This window comes from Mercenaria mercenaria, chromosome 5 (assembly GCF_021730395.1).
Source record: "Mercenaria mercenaria strain notata chromosome 5, MADL_Memer_1, whole genome shotgun sequence".
Lineage (NCBI taxonomy): Eukaryota > Metazoa > Mollusca > Bivalvia > Venerida > Veneridae > Mercenaria > Mercenaria mercenaria.
In genome coordinates this window covers 82,341,473-82,362,480 of record NC_069365.1, presented here as the reverse complement: position 1 = coordinate 82,362,480, position 21,008 = coordinate 82,341,473, and the positions used below count along the sequence as shown (strand labels likewise).

General features: G+C 32.8%; 1 protein-coding gene across 2 annotated transcripts in view; it reads left to right on the top strand.

Annotated features, from left to right (window-relative positions):
* The window catches only part of LOC123558576 (carbonic anhydrase-related protein 10-like), a 125,320-nt gene extending 111,431 nt beyond the window's left edge, over positions 1-13,889 (top strand). For both annotated transcript variants that reach the window (XM_053544137.1, XM_053544139.1), the window contains 8 exons: positions 2,311-2,498; positions 2,965-3,159; positions 3,547-3,642; positions 4,665-4,731; positions 6,025-6,179; positions 8,693-8,812; positions 12,472-12,511; positions 12,838-13,889. In XM_053544137.1, coding sequence (XP_053400112.1) covers positions 2,311-2,498; positions 2,965-3,159; positions 3,547-3,642; positions 4,665-4,731; positions 6,025-6,179; positions 8,693-8,812; positions 12,472-12,511; positions 12,838-12,866 — 890 coding nt within the window. In that variant the 3' untranslated portion in view covers positions 12,867-13,889. The remainder of the gene's footprint in view (positions 1-2,310; positions 2,499-2,964; positions 3,160-3,546; positions 3,643-4,664; positions 4,732-6,024; positions 6,180-8,692; positions 8,813-12,471; positions 12,512-12,837) is intronic.
* Positions 13,890-21,008: the final 7,119 nt, after the last annotated feature.

The following is a 21,008-nucleotide window of genomic DNA, read 5'->3' as shown; positions in this document are numbered from 1 at the left end:
GAGTCTGTTCATGAGAGGTCATATTAAGTGCAACATGTCTCAGATCCATAGCACTGTCTATTATTAATAATATAACAGATAGCATGATCCAAAAGGACCAAAATTAATAGCAACGCTTAGTCGCAGTAAAGTCTTTGCCATCACAGCTTGTCATGTGAATCTACATTGGAAATAAAGAAGAAACCAACGGTTTAGCATTATTATTTGTCCTTCTTAAACTGCATTTAAATTTATATGTCCATTGTCTAAAAAAATGCTATGCCAGTATGCAACGGATAGCTATATAGCGGCTTGCAAATTCAAAACAGCATTTTTAAATCTGAAATTTTATTTGCATTTTTGACTGAAAAGGGGCAACCGTTACGCAGAATGTTACATATTTCATAAGCCAGTTTTTTAAACTTTATGTTTCCTCCAAATTATAAGACAAACATGATAAAGTGTAGTGTTCATTCCATACGTTTCAAAACACTATCTGTACCGGTTCCTTAGATTTAAATTAACAAAAATGATTAAACAAAACTAAATTCTTTATTAAAAGGGAGTAATTACATTACCATTCTAATAAAGATTTAAATTGTGTCACTCAGCTTGGACATATTCTAATCTGTTTACCTTATGTTTTATTAAGAAATGCACATTTGGAATAGACAAGCCTATCCTCTGTTTTCTCTATGCCTGGGCTAAAACAACGAATCGTTTTATGAAGACAATAGCCACATCATACTGAACATTTATTCTTGAAATTCTATTCCCAAAACGCAATTCAACAAGAATGTTGCCTGACTAATGCCAATAAACATTTTCTAAAAGTCTAGGTTTGTCATAACATTATCAAGTATCCGATAGATGTCCCCTTTACCTAGTTTAGCAACTTCTTTGAATAAGTCTTCTAGCAAGGAACAAAAGACGGCGACTCCATTAACAAAAACATCTAACATTATGTAATCGATCCATTCCTTTCCTGTGAACAGAGCAGCTTAATTGAAAATGGATGGACTGAAACTAGACAGAATATATCATTTTGAAGATGGACAAAATTTATGCCAGCATTAGTACAAGTTGATGTTTGAGTTAAAAAAAAATATACGCTCAAATGATCACTGTAATATTACCTGCAAGTTGTTTCATACTTCTGTTACGTTTTTGAAATGTTTTGAAACAACTTGACAACATGACTGAAGTGGTATTTCGGACTCTTGTATCCCTACACAGTGTTTTAAAGATGTTTAATGATCTTTAACAATACTGCCAGACTAACAAATGAATGTATTTGATGACAAATACCTTTTGTACATGTAAGCCATCACCGTTAACTTTACCGAATAACTAAGTTATGACTTATATTGTTGAAGTCCTAAGACATTAAAAGAATGATGCCATTTGCCAAAACGACTGAATGATTTAATTGCTTACGGAGAAAGGTGTGTAGCTTAAAAGTTATAACAGTTAGAGCCAAACAGTCGCCACGATCTCTCAAGTTAAAACATTACCTTTATAGGATTTTAAATAAGATACAAATACAATGGAACCTCTCTAATCCGAACTTGTTCGGACCAGAGAAAGGTCGGATTAGAGGGGTTTTCGGATTAGAAAGGTTTCTATTCTAGACCGAAAATTTATGCTGTTTATTATACATGATGTATATATCCATCTACTCGTGACAGAATTAATAAACATAATTAATGTATAAGCACCATATAGATCTATTTAGTGTGATGTCAATTTTCATGTTAATTTAATTACTCAATATCAATTATAAATTATATTGATTTCACCATTTCTACATTCGCAGAAGCTAGCCAAAAAGAGACTATTTTACCAGTGTTATGGAGCCTTTTGTTTGCTGACACCTTAAAGAACAATGATTAAAACAAACTGTCAAAAATAAGCAAGATTAAAATCAGAATCATTGATAATCATGACAAAGGTTTGGGTTAGAGGGGTACATTTAAAGTAATTTGATATAAAAATCTCAAAAGAGGTTTCGGATTACAAGGGTACTTTTACATTAGAGAATGAATACAAATATGAGGTACCAAATTTTTTTTCGGTTTAGAGAGTTTCCGGATCAGAGGGTTCGGATTAAGGAGGTTCCACTGTATATGTTTATACACATGGCTTTATACACAGATAAGCACATTCTCTTTCTTTTAGAAAACCCATATTTAAATCAATCCCAACTAGTCGATATATTAAAACTGTCAGTTTACACAGCAGATTTGCTCGAAATTAATTATCAGGAGTTGCATTACTGTCGTTTCAAACAATTTGAATAGTAATGAATGTATTTCTTTCTATTTCTTTCAGTACAAAGCTCTTCATTATGGTCAATATGGTGGAACTATGACGGTATCTCTGGGCCGACTATGTGGGGATCTATGAACGGGGAATGGTTTATGTGTAGCAAGGGCAAGAATCAATCTCCTATCGATATAGAACCACAAATACTGCTGTTTGATCCAACTTTGAAACACATTGAGATTGAAGGAGATTTGGTAAGTCAGCATTGTTCATGAAATACATAAAAGTGTTGAAAATTTATATATGAAGCATAGAATGCAACCAAGCAAGATATTAGCAGACTTAGTTTGACGGAGTTAGTTCTTGAGAGGTAATGGAAGGTGCAACTTGTGGTTTATCGTCTGATTATCCACGGTTGAACGTGCAGGTGTTGCAATCTAATGCCCTCGTGGTTAGATACCTGCGCATTTGAACTTTTTACCGTGGTAAATCTGATCATAAACAACGCAAATGCCTTGAGGATTTAATAAATAATCAAACACTTAGATACAATCACAAGATGCACCTTTACGAGGGTTTCCCAGAAAATCGCGAATCGTATATTCTTATATTTATATTGATGTGAGGCGGTTCTTTTTCAGCTTTTTTCTTCTTTACAATTCTTCTTGTTTTTATGCGTTTGTTCTATTACTGAATGACACAACTAAGTCTATTTCACAGATGACCGGTACACTGATTAACAATGGCGTCGATCTCACGTTCGAAGCGAACGAAACAAGTATATATGCACCCGTAAATCTTACACTTGGACCATTATCATACAAATATACAGTTTCTCAGATCAAAATCCATTTCGGCAGTTGGGACGGTGTAGGATCGGAGCATTCTGTTAATGGCGAATCATTTGACGGTGAGGTATGTGCAACCCTATACGTTTGCTTAAGTCTACTTATTTTACTGCAAAAGAGATAGAAGTATACGTTATAGTGTCATGGTACGCATTCCTTTGGCAGAATTTACAAATGTTTTAGGAAGAATCTGCTTTGGCTGTTGAAAGAACATCCCTTCAAATCATCACACTCATAACGTCCGCTGCGAAAAAATATTTTTAAACTGTGAAATGTTCGCATATATTACACCCTACAATTTGATGATTCACTAGAAAAGATGCAGTAAATCAGTAATTTACCATATTACATGTCCTAAAATATAAAGTGGCAACACATCATTTTTTGGCAAAGTACATCTTTTTGTCGGACCAGCTATAAAGTGATATGTTTTTGTTTGTTTTCTTTTCTTCAGGTTCATATAATAGCATATAATGCAGATGTATATAACAATTTATCGCATGCCCAAAAGGCACCACGGGGAGTTGCAATAATAGCGGCGTTTTTACAGGTAAAAGTGTAAACATCTTAAAGCAATATAAGTAAAAGTAAGTTTATTTCTACACGCCAAAACAAAACAAGCACCATATTTATTGAATAAGCCAATAGAAACATGGCTGCATAGCAAATATACTGTAGTTTGCCGGTTAAAACTGATAGTTATGAAATTATAAACTATAATTATTGGTTTCTAACTTCAGTTCGACTAAATCTTAACATACATACAAAGCTACAAACTGATTAACAGACCTACTTTGAAAAAGAGGGGAAATACAGTAGTGTTCAGCCTTTTGTTGTGAATGCTTCAAAACATGTCAGTATTCCTCTTTGGTTTTGTTTATAAGGGTATCCTCTTTGTAATTGTTTGGATATTATTTGCCACAGGATCAAATGAAGTAGAACATGCGGCTACGTCAATCAAGTTTTAAATACACATGAACATATGGTTAGATATGTTTCCAGTTCAAATAAAAATTTCAAAAATATTTTCTGTTGAATATGTGATTATGTTTATTCGAGTACTCTCGATTGATGACGCTAACTTTCAATTGATTACTTGCTTTATGTTCAATATTCATCACATCGAAGAAAATGAAGGCAAGGATGATATTAATCTACTGCATGATGATACGTGGTAATACTTAGAATAATGGCCAGAAATGAAAATCGAAACAGAATCAGTGACATGTGTACATTTTGTTTTGAAACCGAAAAGCATGTATGGGTTTAAAGAAACCACGCGTGCCTTTAAATCACAGATATCTATCCATTACCTTACCTTAAATGTTGCTATGTCACTTAACCATAAGCGTTTACTTTACGTTAGGTTTTGTTTATTGCCATATATATGTACATATATATTTGTTTCAGAATCAGTGACATGTGAAACCGAATAGCATTTATGAGTTGAATGAAACCACGTGTGTCTCTAAATCAGAGATATTCATCCGTTACCTTACTGTTAACCATAAGCATTTACTTTATTTTAGGTTTTGTTTATTGCAATACAATATTATATTGTATTTGTTTCAGGTTGGAAATTACAAAAATGAAAACTTTGACGTTATATCAGAGCTGAGTAAATTAGTATTATACAAAGGTTTGTAATTCTACATATGAAATTATTATAAAACATTCGTCGCATCAAGAATCTTTTGAAACAATAACACTGGAATACAAAGAAATACCTAAACAATATTTAAAGATAACTTACATAGGTACAATTTTCAAGACAGTCACACTTTATGGTATATGACCGTAGCTGTCAGGTAAAAGGTTAACAAACGCCATAAAAGTAGGCCAGGAGCATCATGTTGAAAATACCTCAAATAAATAATCCACAGACAAGTAATAGAAAATTGATGAAGACTGGACAAGTACATTACTTTACAGTAGATATGCTGTATGTAACAGCTTTCTTTCGTGTCGCACGCCATATGTCATTCCGAAATCCAGCTAATATATCTGCTTACTTAAAAAACAAACTCATATTTATAATTTATAGAGAACAAAGAAATATCTTTGGAAAAAGATATTCTGTGGTGATGGGGGTTTAATATAATGAAAATGTTGGATTGCCGTATCGATAAAGAACAGTCTCCTGCGCGTTGTTTACATAAATATGCATTATTTCTTGCCAAACTGATTACGCTTTACAAAAGAGCTCGAAAATTTATGTGCAATTTCAATTTAATACTGCATTTCTGACACTTTTTGATAGAACACTGGTTAGGTTTACTACATGCCGTTACATAACAGAAGTACTGTTGAGAAACTAAACGCAGAACAAACGTATACTGAGACACAAAGGCGGCAAGAACAAACGAAAATATTCTTAAAATACTTTATATGCTTTCAAATATTTTAGCACTGGAAGGTCATACCGGTAGCATGAGTAATAAATGTACATACTTATGTAAAATACTTATATATTATTCACTGCCATGTCCGATCTGGAGAAAAGGCATGTATATTAAAACTTCAAAGAGCTATTTATCACAAATATAGTGTGAGGCTTTTGTTGGCGATACTTTTTCTAAGGATAGCATTGTCTATGCATTTAATAAATACATTGTTGGTTTGTTCAGTATGAAATAGTAATAAATAAAATTATGATGTTTTTAAGAAAATAAAATCGCAATGCATTTTATGCCTAAATGTAACAGCATACGTCGCATTTGTGGCCAATTTCAATGCACTTTCGTCAGTAAAGCGTGGCTTACCTAGGTTAGGTTATACCACACACTAACCTAGCAGTCTGCTGATAAAAAGAAAAGTATGCAATACAATATCAATTAAGTTAATGTTTTCTTTTGAGTAATGGAACATTTTCATCTTAAATGACAAATCCAAACAGAAAATGTTATCGTTGTATTTAAAATTGTTTTTTCAGGCCAGAGAGCAAGGTTAAAGCATTTCAGTTTATTATCATTCCTACCTAACAGAGAGAATTACATCACATATGAAGGCTCATTTACTCAGCCTGGTTGCTATGAAACAGTCACATGGATGATTCTTAATAGGCCCATAGGCGTGAGTCACGAGCAGGTGTGTACTTTTTCCTGTTATAGTTGATAGACGGCATGACCGTCGTTCCTTATATTGTAAAGTTGAATTATTATTCGAGTCTTACGACAGAAAAAAAATGGATTTAAAAAAATACTAAAATAGGTTTAAAGTATGGCATTCAACCATATAATGTACAATGCTATTTTTCAGTCTTTCGTTGGCATGTAGATAGCAATATATGCATGATTTCGTTTCTACACAAGTCATAAATTAAGTAATGATCTTTTCTATAGGTCCGAGCAAAATTAATTAGTGTTAGTATTCTTAGTTTGTCTTTCGCAGGTGTCTGCGTATAATTAACACCACGACCGTACATGTTTGTCCGGTTCACATGTTGTTGGATTTTTTTTCTGAATGTTCACTTAAGTGAAAATGGAATTTTACAAATAACAAAGTCAAGCATTAAATGTAGATCTGCCTATGTTGATACCAGTGTCTGATTAAATGCTGTATTTGAAATTCTAAAGGCAGGTACAATCACAACTAAATTAACAAACTACTATAATAAGAAAGAACTTTATGAAGGAATGTATTAGACATTGTTTTATTCACGGATACCAATAATAGGACTAAAATAATGTTTCTGTAATTTTCAGAAATAATTAAAATTGTAAAAATTCAGTTTTAATAAAATTTTACAAACATCTAAAAAGTACCAAAATATTTGCCACGTATAACGTCTTCATACACTTATTTTGTACAACAGAAATATACTCATGTTGGACGCTCTCCTTTTATTGTAACTATTGATACCTTGGTTTGTAAACCTCTTTTTGAGACAATTAAAATGAGTTTAAAAATAAAAACAAAGGCAAGCCATTTAAGTCAACTATAAGCACATGTATTTTGACAGTTGGAAATTTAGAATTTTCTAAAGAAAATCTGTGCCTTAGTCTACCGGAAATATAAACAGGGAAGGACGGGCGATGAGGGCGGTAGTCATATTCATATTTAATCTTGTTACAAACGTTTTTTTTTATAAAAGCGGGAAGCGTAAGTAACTTTACATGCTATTCCTGTCATATACATATAAAAGTATATATGACATATCTATACCTTTGTTTTGTATTTTCAAATCTATCTTCAGACATGTCCAGATTAAAGTTTCATAGCAAACTTTTGTTGAAATTCTCTTACATGTTTTTTGGGTTATGAACTTACTGACATACAATACTTGCGAAATAAAATAATCGGTTAACTTTTGTTACAAATACAAATGTTACACATGGATTTATCAAAATTAAAATGAGCGCATAGAAAAGCAGATACTATGTGAGAAAATTAGTAGACTTACAGAAAGGATCCATATCCCTAAAAAGAAACCGAACTGTGTAGTTTGTATCAAATGAGAAGATGATCGGGTCCTGTGTACAGGAGTTTGTGAAATAGGTTGGGCAATTCCTCTTACATAACTGACATTTCGCAATATCAAACGTCGTAGAAATTAGAAGAAGTATACACTTATATATCAAACAAAACTCCAGGAAAACTTCATGCTCACTAATTTTATGCCATTCTTTAACGCAGTATTAATATTTGGTAACCCTTTGCTGTCTATACATCACGTTGGATTCTGTTTGTGATGCTAATATATACTTCACTGACATAAACCTTGCGTAAGACCGGATCATATTTCCTCAGACGTACGAGTCAAGCAATAAAAACGAACAATCAGTGCGAAGATCTTGTTCATAAATTCATTTAATATCATACTTGCAGACGGAAGCAATTTGCTTGAAAGCATCGTATCGAGAAGAAATGATTTATTGCTTTGCAATACTACCTTTTAAGACTGTAGAAATGATTAAAAAGTTATCTTTCGAGGAAACGGAAGCACAATTTTATTAACTTTACAGTGATTCTTCGCAAGGCAAATTAAATTTACGTGTTTAAGGCAGAGTGTGCATTTTTTTCTCAGTTGTATTTAATACATGTATAACGATCAGTTGCTATGGTCAACATGCTTGACACAAATATTTTTCATAGGAAGTGAAGCTAGATTATAAATCATATCGTTTATCAGAACAGCGACGGGTTTTACTCACCTTTTGTGGAAACTAATTAATATAGGACTTTCAACAAATTCCCTTTAGAGCACGATATAAGTATTTCGAGAGAAGGAAAGCGTTTAATATACTTTTCTCATAATAATCAGCATGTGGTTTTATACATGTTCTAAAAAGATACTAATTGATAACTCTTTTGTTTGATAAATTGTAAACTACTATTTAATACAGTTTACTTCTACTATTAGAACTTTAAAACTGTCCAAAGCATAAGGAAAATGGTGTGTGTGTGCGTATGTGTGTGTGTTTAAATACAGGCATTGTTGTTATGCAATGCAATGATCAACGTGGCATTCTTGTTCTTTAATACTATAACACTTGTCAAAAGAAAGACAATCATCGTATTATTTTTGTTCAGTTTAACTTTGCAGAAACAAGCATTGTTAAATGATAAACCACTAAATTAATCTATGTTTTACATTGCAGCTGGAAGTATTGCGCAATTTACGTCAGAGAGATATACATCACCCTCAGTCATTCATGGCTGACAACAGACGTCCATTAATGCCTTTAAACAGACGTACGGTCAGAACAAACATCAATTTCGTAAGTAGTTACTACTAGACTGCTTTCACAGCTACTGTACTAGGTGATAGCCAAAGGAATTATAGGATTCAAAGTATAGTACTGGTTTAATGTAGATAAATGCATCGGTTTTGTACCTTTGGAAGTATAGAAATAACAGCAGACACGTCTCATTGAGACTGTTTAAGAGGTGAAACGATGTGCAATACCATCAAGCCCTTAGTACCGGTTTAAATTGAACTCTTAACAGAGTTAAATTGAATCAAGTCCACGAAAACCTCAGAAACCTTTTTTGTACTGGCGTATTTTAAAAAAACGGCCATATTTTTCTAGGATGAAATTTTTTATAAGACACATGTATTAGTAAAATATTTCTGTGACCTAATAAGATACTCCAATCATTTCATCAGCGCACAGGAACGAGAATTCCTCCACCCTTCTGAAATACTTTTGTCTAGAAAAGATGTTATGTTATATATCTCGGTTTGATAGACGATTCTGTTTTCGTGTATTCATTGTAGGTCGAGAGTGTACCAGTTTTAGAACGAGAATTTTAAAATGCAAAATGTATGGAGGTACAATGTACACAACGAACCAAAACTGCGTTCAATTTCTCATACATTTATAATTAAATGAAAATGAAATTCAGAATGTTCAGGCGCTCAGTAAACAATATTTTTATGTATTTCATAAGCATGAAATTCATGCCTCTCATGCATTTCAAAAGCACGACACAGGATATGATGGTTATTTCTTATTTGTTCATTTACACCGTTTGGTGCTTAAACTGATAAAGGGGGGGGGGGGGGGGGGGGGGGGTCCCAGTTAGGTGTCTGCGCAAAATGTTTTTTGATTTTATTTATACTTTGTGGTAATATACCTACATGTATTAAGTTTCATTAACAAGTGTTACTGTTACCAGTTTTGACTTACTTTTATAGATATTCACATTTAAAGTGGGTGGGGTAATCTGACATGTGACCAGCCAGGAACACAATTTCTGTTATTTTTTTAAAAATGGTTCTAACCTTTTACCTGAAACTTTCATGATAAAATAACTATGCAATGGACATTCACACAATATGTTGCATTTTAAATTGTACTGAATACTTTTTTCATCACAGAGCCACAAAGTGGTCTAATCAAATTTACTGATTTTCAATGGACGAACTTTACCAAAAAGCTAAAACATTTTTTATTAGTTGAGATATTAAGGTGTTATTTTCAGCAGATATTGTAAACTAAATAAACATTAAAATGACAGTATATCAGTATACTCTGATTAATATTGGAAGAGTGGTACACTCTCAAACTGGGAAAAAGTGGGTGGGGTAAATAAATATTCGAAGCAACACTACAAAAATTGTGCAGTTGTTACGAAATGACCTCAGATTGTCTATTACTGTCTTAATTGTGCCCCCCATGAGTGGTGGGGGCATATAGATTTGCTCTTGTCCGTGCGTCCGTCCGTGCGTCCGTCCGAAGTTCGTGACGCGCCTAGCTCAAAAAGTATTTGATATAAATTGATGAAACCTTGCAAGAGTCTTTATCATGATATGAACTTGCGCACCTTCTATTTTTCGTCTGACTCCGCCCCTTAATTTTAGAGTTACTGCCCCTGAAATAGTAAAAAATGCACATTTTCACCTTGTGACACGCCTAGCCCAAAAAGTATTTGATATAAATTGATGAAATTTTGCATGAGTCTTTATAATGATATGAACTTGCACACCTCCTATTTTTCGTTTGGCTCCGCCCCCTATTTCTAGAGTTATGGCCCCTGAAATAGTAAAAAATACACATTTTCAGCTTGTGACACGCCTAGCTCAAAAAGTACTTGATATAGATTCATGAACCATTGCCTTAGTCTTAATCATGATATGAATTTGCTCATCTCCTATTTTTAATCTGGGTCCACGCCCTAGTCCTAGAGTTATGGCCCCTGAAATAGTCAAAAATGCACATTTTCACCTTGTGACACGCCTAGCTCAGAAAGTATTTGATATAAATTGATGAGTGTTTATCATGATATGAACTTGCGCACCTACTATTTTTTATCTGGGTCTGCCCCCTATTTCCAGAGTTACGGCCCCTGAAATAGTAAAAAACTGACTTGGTTGATAAATTGTAACAAAACTTTTTTTCTCTTTAATAAGACTTTATACATGTGTACCATGGAAAAATCAATGCAGAAAATTTAATGTTAATTTGAACAATAGCTTTCCCCCAAAATATACTGCCTCAGGCAAAACCTTTTGTTAAATACTTTGAGCTTTCAGGATTAATTTGGTTTGTCTACATGTCATGTTCAAGGTCCATGCTTTTTCCATGACACACATGTATAAAGTGGGAAATTTTTTGTTAAAATTTATCAGTCAATGCTATATTTAATAAAATTAAGATAGTAATAGACAATCTGAGGCCATTGCTTAACAACTCCACAATTTTTGTAGTGTTGCTTCGAATATTTATTTACCCCACCCACTTTTTCCCAGTTTGAGAGTGTACCACTCTTCCAATATTAATCAGAGTACACTGATATACTGTCATTTTAATGTTTATTTAGTTTACAATATCTGCTGAAAATAACACCTTAATATCTCAACTAATGAAAAATGTTTTAGCTTTTTGGTAAAGTTCGTCCATTGAAAATCAGTAAATTTGATTAGACCACTTTGTGGCTCTGTGATGAAAAAAGTATTCAGTACAATTTAAAATGCAACATATTGTGTGAATGCCCATTGCATAGTTATTTTATCATGAAAGTTTCAGATAAACGGTTTGAACCATTTTAAAAAAAATAACAGAAATTGTGTTCCTGGCTGGTCACATGTCAGATTACCCCACCCACTTTAAATGTGAATATATATAAAAGTAGGTCAAAACTGGTAACAGTAACACTTGTTAATGAAACTTAATACATGTAGGTATATTACCACAAAGTATAAATAAAATCAAAAAACATTTTGCGCAGACACCTAACTGGGACCCCCCCTTTGGTTTATTTAGCGGGAATATTTAGTTACACCAGTATCGGACTCTCCGTCCTTTATAAAGCATTCAAAAAGGCATTTATTAACTGAAAGGATGCAACTTTACATTGAAGAAATTCGTGTAACAAGTTTAAAATTCTGTTATTTGGACTGTACAAAGAAGTATAAAATATACAGAATGGCAACTGGCTGTAATCTCGCGTGATCTCGTGTCAGAGCGTGAATCAGCGTTATCTTAGTAAAAACAAACATCGGCGAGCATGGAGTTACAATTTGTACCTTTAAAACTACATTTAAGATACATGTCAGCTTCTAAAACAACATTAGTTTAATGTGAAATAGTCTTAAGAATAAAGTACACGTTTCTTACCATCAAAAGAAGCGTGGTCATGCGATGATAATTAATTTACCGATGAATAATTGCTTTCGCAGACAAAATGGCGCATCGAGAACGCGTCACTTCCGGTGAACGAGATCTCATTCAATTGTCACGTTTTTTGGCGAGATTTGCTCTATATGCCTTTCAAGTTGCCGATCTATTTATTTTTATAGCTCTTTGGACAGTACGGCATATTTTCGCTATGAAATGTTCCCTTTATATCATGACAATTTTCAACTATACATGAAGGTGTTCTTGCAAAGGTCTATTTAATTTTTTTTTTTACTTTGAATATCTATCTATTGCAGAAACGCGGATGTTCAATGGAACAAGATATGCATTATCAACGTAAGAGTTTCACACATTTCTTCAGACTACTACATTTCAATTTATATGTCGTTGTTATCGAAAGTTCTTTGTTGTTCTATATTGAATCAGTGTCCTTGTTTTGATAAGTCGTTCACTTGAGGTTTGAAATAAATTTGTATTGATATACAGGCTAGATCATTTATTTAAATTAAATGTATAAAGCAAGATAAACTAGTCTGCCACACATGTCTTAGCATAGCATTTAACGCCCCTTTCTGTAAAACGCAAAACAACAAAAATATATAAATAAATATCAGGACTATTGAACTATTCTGGTAACTGTCTAGTATTGTTATATATTTCAGTGAATAGTAAACTGAGGGTGAAAAAATGAATGAAGCAACTGTGTTCGTACCAACCAGCATTTTTTTAACCAGAAACAAAATAAGAAGTATCAGGGCTCAATTGTCGAGATATGATGGTTCAATGTTGACAGTAACGAGCTTGATGTGATGTAGAAGCTAATGTGACACGTAGGGGTCATATGTAACTGATTTGCTAATAGAAAAAAGGTTTATGAAATTGTTCAAACCATACTTGCATTCACAAGAGAATGTTGCAGGAGTGTGCGGGGACAATTTAAGCATTTCAAGCGATGCGTATAAACAAAAGCTTCTACTAGATACACATGCATTTTGTGATTTTTTTAACATGAACAGATAATTAATGGCATGAAAGTATAACCTAATCAAGTTCATATTTGGAAGCTTTGTTTTGTTCAACTCCATAGCTGTCATTATGTGTTAATATTATACGAATTCCTTGTAAAATGTTTCGTTTACGAACAAAATACATGTAGTATTAGAAAAGTATAACTTGGGTATTTTATGCAATACGAAGATGACTTGGTTACATACAAGTATTAAAGAATTATCAAATGTAACATATGTGTATTGTAAAGTCTTGCTTCAATGTGAAACCTAATTTTAAATTTGTGTTAATTTCACAGTTCTAGAGATACGTTTATATACATCAAATTATACGGATATTTATTATTAGCACGATAATATAATTACTGTTTTAAAACATATCAATAACCGACAACGTTTGTTAAAGTGGACAGCCTTTTTCTCCGTAACTATTCTATGAAAAGCAAACCATTCTCGATACTAGCTTTAATCTTACATTTCTATGTTTTCGAAATACTTCAGATATACCACGGATCACTAAAACATAGCATATGTGTTAAATATTTTATTGTCAAACCTTTTTCGATTTCCTTGTATGTGTTGACTCATGTACCAGTTTCATCTGTTCTGTTGTAGCTTTGCTAGATTGTTCAATTCAAACATATAACTATTGCTTTGTAATCCGTAGTTATTTATGCATATTTATTATCGAAATGGTGCTATTTTTGATTTTGAAAATAAATTATTTTTACGTTAAACGCGTCCGTTGTTGTTTTCCATTATCCATATAAACCGATACACTTGAATTGATTAAAAAAAACACAGATACGAGGATTGTTCATAAGGTTCCTACACAAATTTAATTTAATACTATTTGACATACTAAATAATAATTTTTAATCTCACAAAATATAACGTTTGTAAGTGCTGTGCATTTTCTTTTCAAACAAAGCTTTACATCAACCCTTTGTTCCAAACACATACTGTAACAGTATAAATCAAGGTAAAGGGCTGTGGAACACATGCATATATTTAAAAGAACTTGCAACAATTAAGTCATTTTAATTTTATTTTCGTAGTTTAAAATGATCAAAAACAAAATGAAACACTTTGTGACATTATTTCAGACAGCAAGTTTTGTGTTGAAACGTTGCTCAAGCTATTTAATTCCGATTTACTGGAAATACTATTTTAATCTTTAGCATTGTCATACTGGTGTCAACACTCAGGAAACAGTTTCGCAAACATGAATATCAAATCTGCATTTTCATAAGGATAAGCTAATTAAACGTATTCAAAATGTCATGAAAACGTCCATGGTAATGCAACTGCAATATGATCTTTTAATAAATGTAGGCATTAACATGGGAATGAAAATAGTAAATTGTGTCTATTCAAGGCAACAGTTAATTGAAACTTTGTCCACTTCAATTAGACGATAAGGTTTAAGGTGTCTACATTTTAATTGTGTCCCTTGACAATTTATGTGATTTACAGGCTCCATAACTTCGGATCCCCTCTGTGATTTCTAGTCTGTTTAGTTCTGTCCATTGTTTTCTCGTTTAGGGCTTGACTTCATTCTTTAAACTGGAGATCATACGCCGATTTTCATGGCATGGCACTCTAGTGTATCATTGGAGGTTTCATGAAGACCGATGTATGTACGCATATGTGTCTATAAATGTATCTTGGTACTTTAACACGTGCTACTGAGTTTTGCTAATCTGGGGCTTGTGGGGGACGGCATATTGCATTTCCGCGATAGAATGCACGTTTTTATTGCTGAGAGTAGTTTTCGTTTAGCTGCGGTTCTAATAAAGGTAATGGGTAAATTTTAACTGCATATATTACTATATAAGATATCTTTTCTGAAAATGATGTTAGCAGAGAAAACAAAGTAAAAGAGATAACATTAGTCATTATAGTTCAGCCTCACATACATTGTTTGTATTAAGGCTGAGACCGCCTCGATAGCCTAGTGGTATAGCGTCCGCTTCGAGTGCGGGAAGTCGGGAGTTCGATCCCTGGCCGCGTCATACCAAAGACGTGAAAAATGTTACCAGTAGCTCCCTTGCTTGGCACTCAGCATAAAAAGGAAACTGGCCTCTTCTCTCATACCCTCGTGGCGGTGGACTCCATCAGGACTGAGGTGTCGAGAGTGATTAATATAAGTTGTAGAACTTCCTTCACAATCGACCTAAAATAAATTATGTATAAACTAAGGCTGAGACCAAATATTTGTTATCATATCTTATTATATGGAATTGTATTTGCATATACAGGCAGGTTTAAGCTCATATTTTCCGCCATATATATTAATGTATTAAATTCAAATTTAACATGTTTGCAAGTAAAACATATTATTCTATTAAAAATACTAATGATATTTGAAAATCATAGTATACCAGACCATGGTTTGTTACCAAAGCTATTTGAAGAAACAAATAATCGAACGTTTACTATCAATAGCAGCTCTTGTTATGCATCTCATGTGATCAATTTATTTCAAAGGCATTTATCAAATTATTGATGGGTATTGCAAAAGATAGTAGAAAGTCATACAGTGATAACAGTTGAAGAATCTCAATAGCCTAATGGTAGACCGCCAGCTTCGAGTGCGGGAGGTCGTGGGTTCGATCCCTGGCCACGTCATATCAAAGACTTACAAAATGATACTGGTAGCTCCCTCGCTTGGCGCTTAGCATGAAAAGGATATTACTTGTCTGCCCTGTGTCAGAATAATGTTAATGGGTGGGATATCATGTCACGTGCGTGATATTCTAGTGAGAACACCGTCGTTCACATGACTGTTAAATTTTGAAAATGATGCTAACACAAACACACACGACTGAGATTAATGAGAATAATATGTAAGAAGGTATTTTGGATAACAAAATCAGAAGATATATTACTTGCAAGAAGGACATTCAAACGGTAAACAGATGTAGCAATTTGTTGGATAGACAAAGTTATTTGATATAACATGATACACAAAACACACTTTTGCAAATATAAGTTTATTTAATTTCAACCATTTTGTCTTACTCAGAAAAAAAAACATTCATAAATATTCATAACAAAAAGAGACTGTAACGGAAAATATAGCAGACGGATTTGTTTCAAAAATCCAATAACATGTACATTTTCATAATATGCAAAGTACAAAAATGGGTAAGGAGTAGATAAAAGGGTGGGGGTAATGAGAAAGTAGAGAAAAAACAAGGATGAATATTTAACAGCTTTCCATAATACACAACAGCAAAAAAGAAAAGAAAACAGAAAAAAACACAGAAAAAACACGCACGTACACCAAGAGCAAACAAATAGAAAAGCAGGAGAAAACAACACAGCGAGGTACTGCCCTGGGACGGCTGGTGGCCTAAAGTATAGTGACCAACTAAACCCAGGGCTATGGGAGAGAGGTCAATGAGACATCAATATTAAACAAGACATTATAAATAACATAACATACGACACAGACAATAGACAAATTGAAAATAGGGGCCTCCCCTTGTAACGGTCAGTAACCTATTTATAATAAAGGAAACCGGGGGTTAAACGCCAACCTTATACTTACCCTATTTTCAACAAGTGTAAACCAAATACCTCCCGTTGAGAAAGGCTCTAGATACAAGATTATATATGATAAAACATATACATATGGCCAATCTAAGGTATAGTTATACTAATGTACTCAACAATTTGTTTATAAGTCAGAGCACCAAGAACCTAACTTTTACGGGCACGACTACGCAAGCTGCAAGACAACATTCCACTCCCTCTGCCCGTTTTAGTATGATTTATGATACATACATCACAAAGTCTTACACTTTACCGGTCATCGCACTGTAGCCACTAACTGTAGAGGGGTCAGTAACCAAACATGCACTGTCCTTAATGATTTTCAATGTGTTTTTTTGTATCCTTATTTGATATTTTTTACACCTTTTACAAATATTTGATTAAAATAAGCTTTCATTTTCCAAAATTTCTGAACTATATGAGTTTGTACGACCAAGTGCTTAAGGTTTATGTTATATTTCTTTAAAAGTTCGGACGATCTGTAGTAAAATTTGGTGAAGGCCTCCCGTAGTTTATGATATTGGTGACACTGTTGAAATAACATTTTAATAATATGAAGATTTCTAAGATTTCAAGTTCTTTCAATAAGAAAATGTTGTGAGATATAGACACATATAGACGCCTCTTTTGTCATACATTTTTGTTTCTAAATTACTATTCATTACTATTAAATGAAAGTCAAAAAATAACGAGTTTATTAGCTTGTTAAGCTGTGATTCTTTTGGATAAATTTGTTTCACCATTTCTGAAAACAATATTGGTTGTCCGTATTTAAAATATCACCAAGATACCTCGAGATTCCACTAAATGCTTCAATAATCTGAAACTGTGTCTAAGTGGTAAAACTGAGTATGAAATCGCGTTCCTTAAAGAAACTATTTTGTTTCCTATCTGTGAAATTAAAGTTAAGAATCTACGTCTACAAACTTCAGTAAAGCACAACTTATTGAAGTTAGATATATACATGTGTATTTAACTGAAACAAATAACACAAACTGCTTTCTTTTCATGACTTTATTTTGAAAAAAAGTACTTTTTAGTCGAAAATATCCCAACTAGAATTCAGGGATAACTGGAGACAACTCCGCCACATTTTTATCGCTATATCGTTTATTGTTTTCTACCAACCATGCATTTTCACTACAGTACTAGACATTGAAAGAAATGCGTAATGACTATAGATTGATTTGAACTGTGTCTGTAATTATTAAAATACGAGGATTTTGTGAAGGCAAAACCAGCGAAATACCCAAGGAAAATGCGATATTTTTTTTTGAACTTTGTCAATTAAAAAGACGACTTTATAAACAAAAAATGTTAGAACCCGCAGAATTTCACAAGATGAAATGTATATAATTCTGCGGGAAACAGAAAATCACTGCTATTATTATATAGTTATGTGAAGATTGTAAAAAAAGAAGAATTAAATAAGGATTGGCAAACGGTTTGTAATTAACAATTTACTTTCTAAACCACATTATGAAATGTAGGCTGCTTCTCTGCTTGAACGATAAAAAAATTCTTAACTCACTTTACTACAGTTACACAATTCTGTTTGGTGACATTGTCCACACAGGGAAGATCACGACATTTGAATATATTTGACACTATGCTTATATAAATTTCTGAAAATTGGAACTTAGCAAGCAATATGCAATATAAAAAACAATTTCGCTATCATATTGTCTTGAGAATACACTCATAGAAAATAATTTCACTTTGTTTCTACAAAGTTAAACAATATCTTTCTTATCAAATACAAGACACTGATGAGGAAGCAATGTCAGGCAGAGCTTCAGACATTTACTTCAATAGCAATGCAATTTAACTGATTAACTTGATTCATATTCTGTCCTTTACGCTTAGCGTTATATTGTGAGAAATAGATTTGAAAAACACAAAATCATAGAAAGAATGGGTTCTTTCACATGAAAATTGAACAGCAAATAAAACATGTACATATCACTCTACAAAAATATTGTCGGTATACTGATATATACATTGAATTCCGGAAAAGGACTACTTAGTAGGGCCACACTTTTGGACAATTCAACCCCTTAAACACTCACCATTTTCAAAAGGATGCTACCTCTCTTCGTTTCGATGCATTTGCAATACTGTCACGGTGCTGAAATTTTACATTACTAGGTGGAAGTTAGTTTTCAGCAATTGTTTATTTTTATTTCTCATTTTTAAAGGGGAGAGGGGGTGGGGGTGGTGGGGGAGGCACATTTTCCAGAATATTTTAAGTACCCATCGCACGAGACAATACGGCAGAAAATGTAATGGTCAGGTAGTGTGTTGGTAAAGTTGTTGTTCGTTTATCAAATATTTCTGTATTTTGGTGATATACTCTCAACCTTAACGTTCTTGTGAAACGTTAGTTTCGTCAAAAGTGTATTAACATTCAACTTACAATAATAATGATTACTAAAACATTAGAAATATAAAGTAAATGGGAAGAACTATCTAGCTTTTAATATTGGTAACAATTTAGTGAACATCATGCCCGGAGACTTTGATTTAATCATTATATTATTAAAGTATGAAAATGTTGAAACTATACGAATATGGATATATTGCTAAATTGCTTTATGTATTCAATTAAATATGCATTTTGTAACTATTAAAATTAAAAAAAGTAAACAATACCTATGCGTTCTACGTCATCTGTCTTCATCATGTAAATATTTTTATCGCGTATTTGACGTCGCAGAGTGAAATAATGCCACTCTAAGTTTCTGGTATGGCACTTGTGTGATACCATTTGGAATTTGTTTATCTTTTTTATGATATAGATTGGTAATGAAAGAAGAAATTTCAAAGTTTCAGCAAAAAGCATGTGTACTTTATGAAAGTAACAAAGGTTCGTATTTTATTATTTGATTCAATTTTTTCAATATTAAATTGCAATCATGCAACATCTTCTGAATTGAAATAACTTCAAGAAAAATGACGTCATTAAATGACGTCATATTTATTCGTAACAGCACACCTTGAACGAAAATGTAAATTATTCAAGCATAATATGCCGGGTAAATTAGTCATACAAATATGATTGCTTTAACTTATATAAATGTTAAATTGGACAAGACCGTTAATGTGTCAACTACTCTCCTTACTCCCTGTGCTATAATAGAGTCTATCAATCTCGGCGCCATAAGTTATCTGTCCCTGCGGAAGTATAATATTAAACAAATACGTTCTCATTGATTGAGCTGAGATTGAGTAATGACGATTCCTCTGAAATTGTAATTAAAATAGGATTTTGTATCTTGTTTTATGTATTGCTGTCAACACTAATAGCAAGTGTGTACACACCATTAATTTCGAAAAAAAAAAACATAATTGGAAAGCTAAAATCACGCCTGTTTATTTCAAACTGAAATATTCCAAATTGAAAAAAAATATTTAGAACGAGACAAGGAGAATAAAACTAGTGCTAATGAAAATTATTGTTCGCTCAATATCGAATATATTTTACTAAAATTAGCGTAACTTTTAGAAAAGAAAGACTTGATTTGAGATAGGAAAACGTTCGTTCTTTGCTTCCTTGTAGTCCCTTTAAACCCTAAATTATTCAGCATGCAATGCATTAAACACCACTTAGACATATAAATACGTCTTTGCATAGTTAAAGCTTAATATCGCCACACGTACTTGTTATACAAATATACTTGTGTACTTGTTATACAAATCACAAGTCAATAGTTATTGTTGTTGACAGGTTTTTAGCTGGGTTTAGAAAAACCTTTAGAGTAATAACATTAAACACGTTCAGAAAGGCTTGTCTGTCAGTATCTAAACTCTTTTAACTACAGTGACTGACTAGTAAGAATAGGTGTGTACTGATATCCTAGGTAATCATTAATGCATTGTGAGCATCAATTTTCAATAAACAACACCTATCTAGAAAACAGTTTTGTGTAGTGATGATATTGTCTAGTAAAAAGCAATCAAAGTAAATGAATTCTTTTCCGTGATTTATTGCGCCCATAAAACTATTTTTCCTGCAACCATAAGGAATCAATATCAAAAAAGCAGCTACAGATAGTAACTCCAATCGCAATGTAATTAAAATGATACACTTGATATTGAGATCGCCGGTAACGCTAATTTGAACAATTTTGTTACAGTATTGTTTTAAATTAATAAAAATACATTTACCAAAATATTGTAATTTAATGAAATTTCTTCAACTAGTTATGGTTTTGTTAAATCAATAAATGGGTTTTGAAAAGAAAATTCCATGAGCAACGAATATA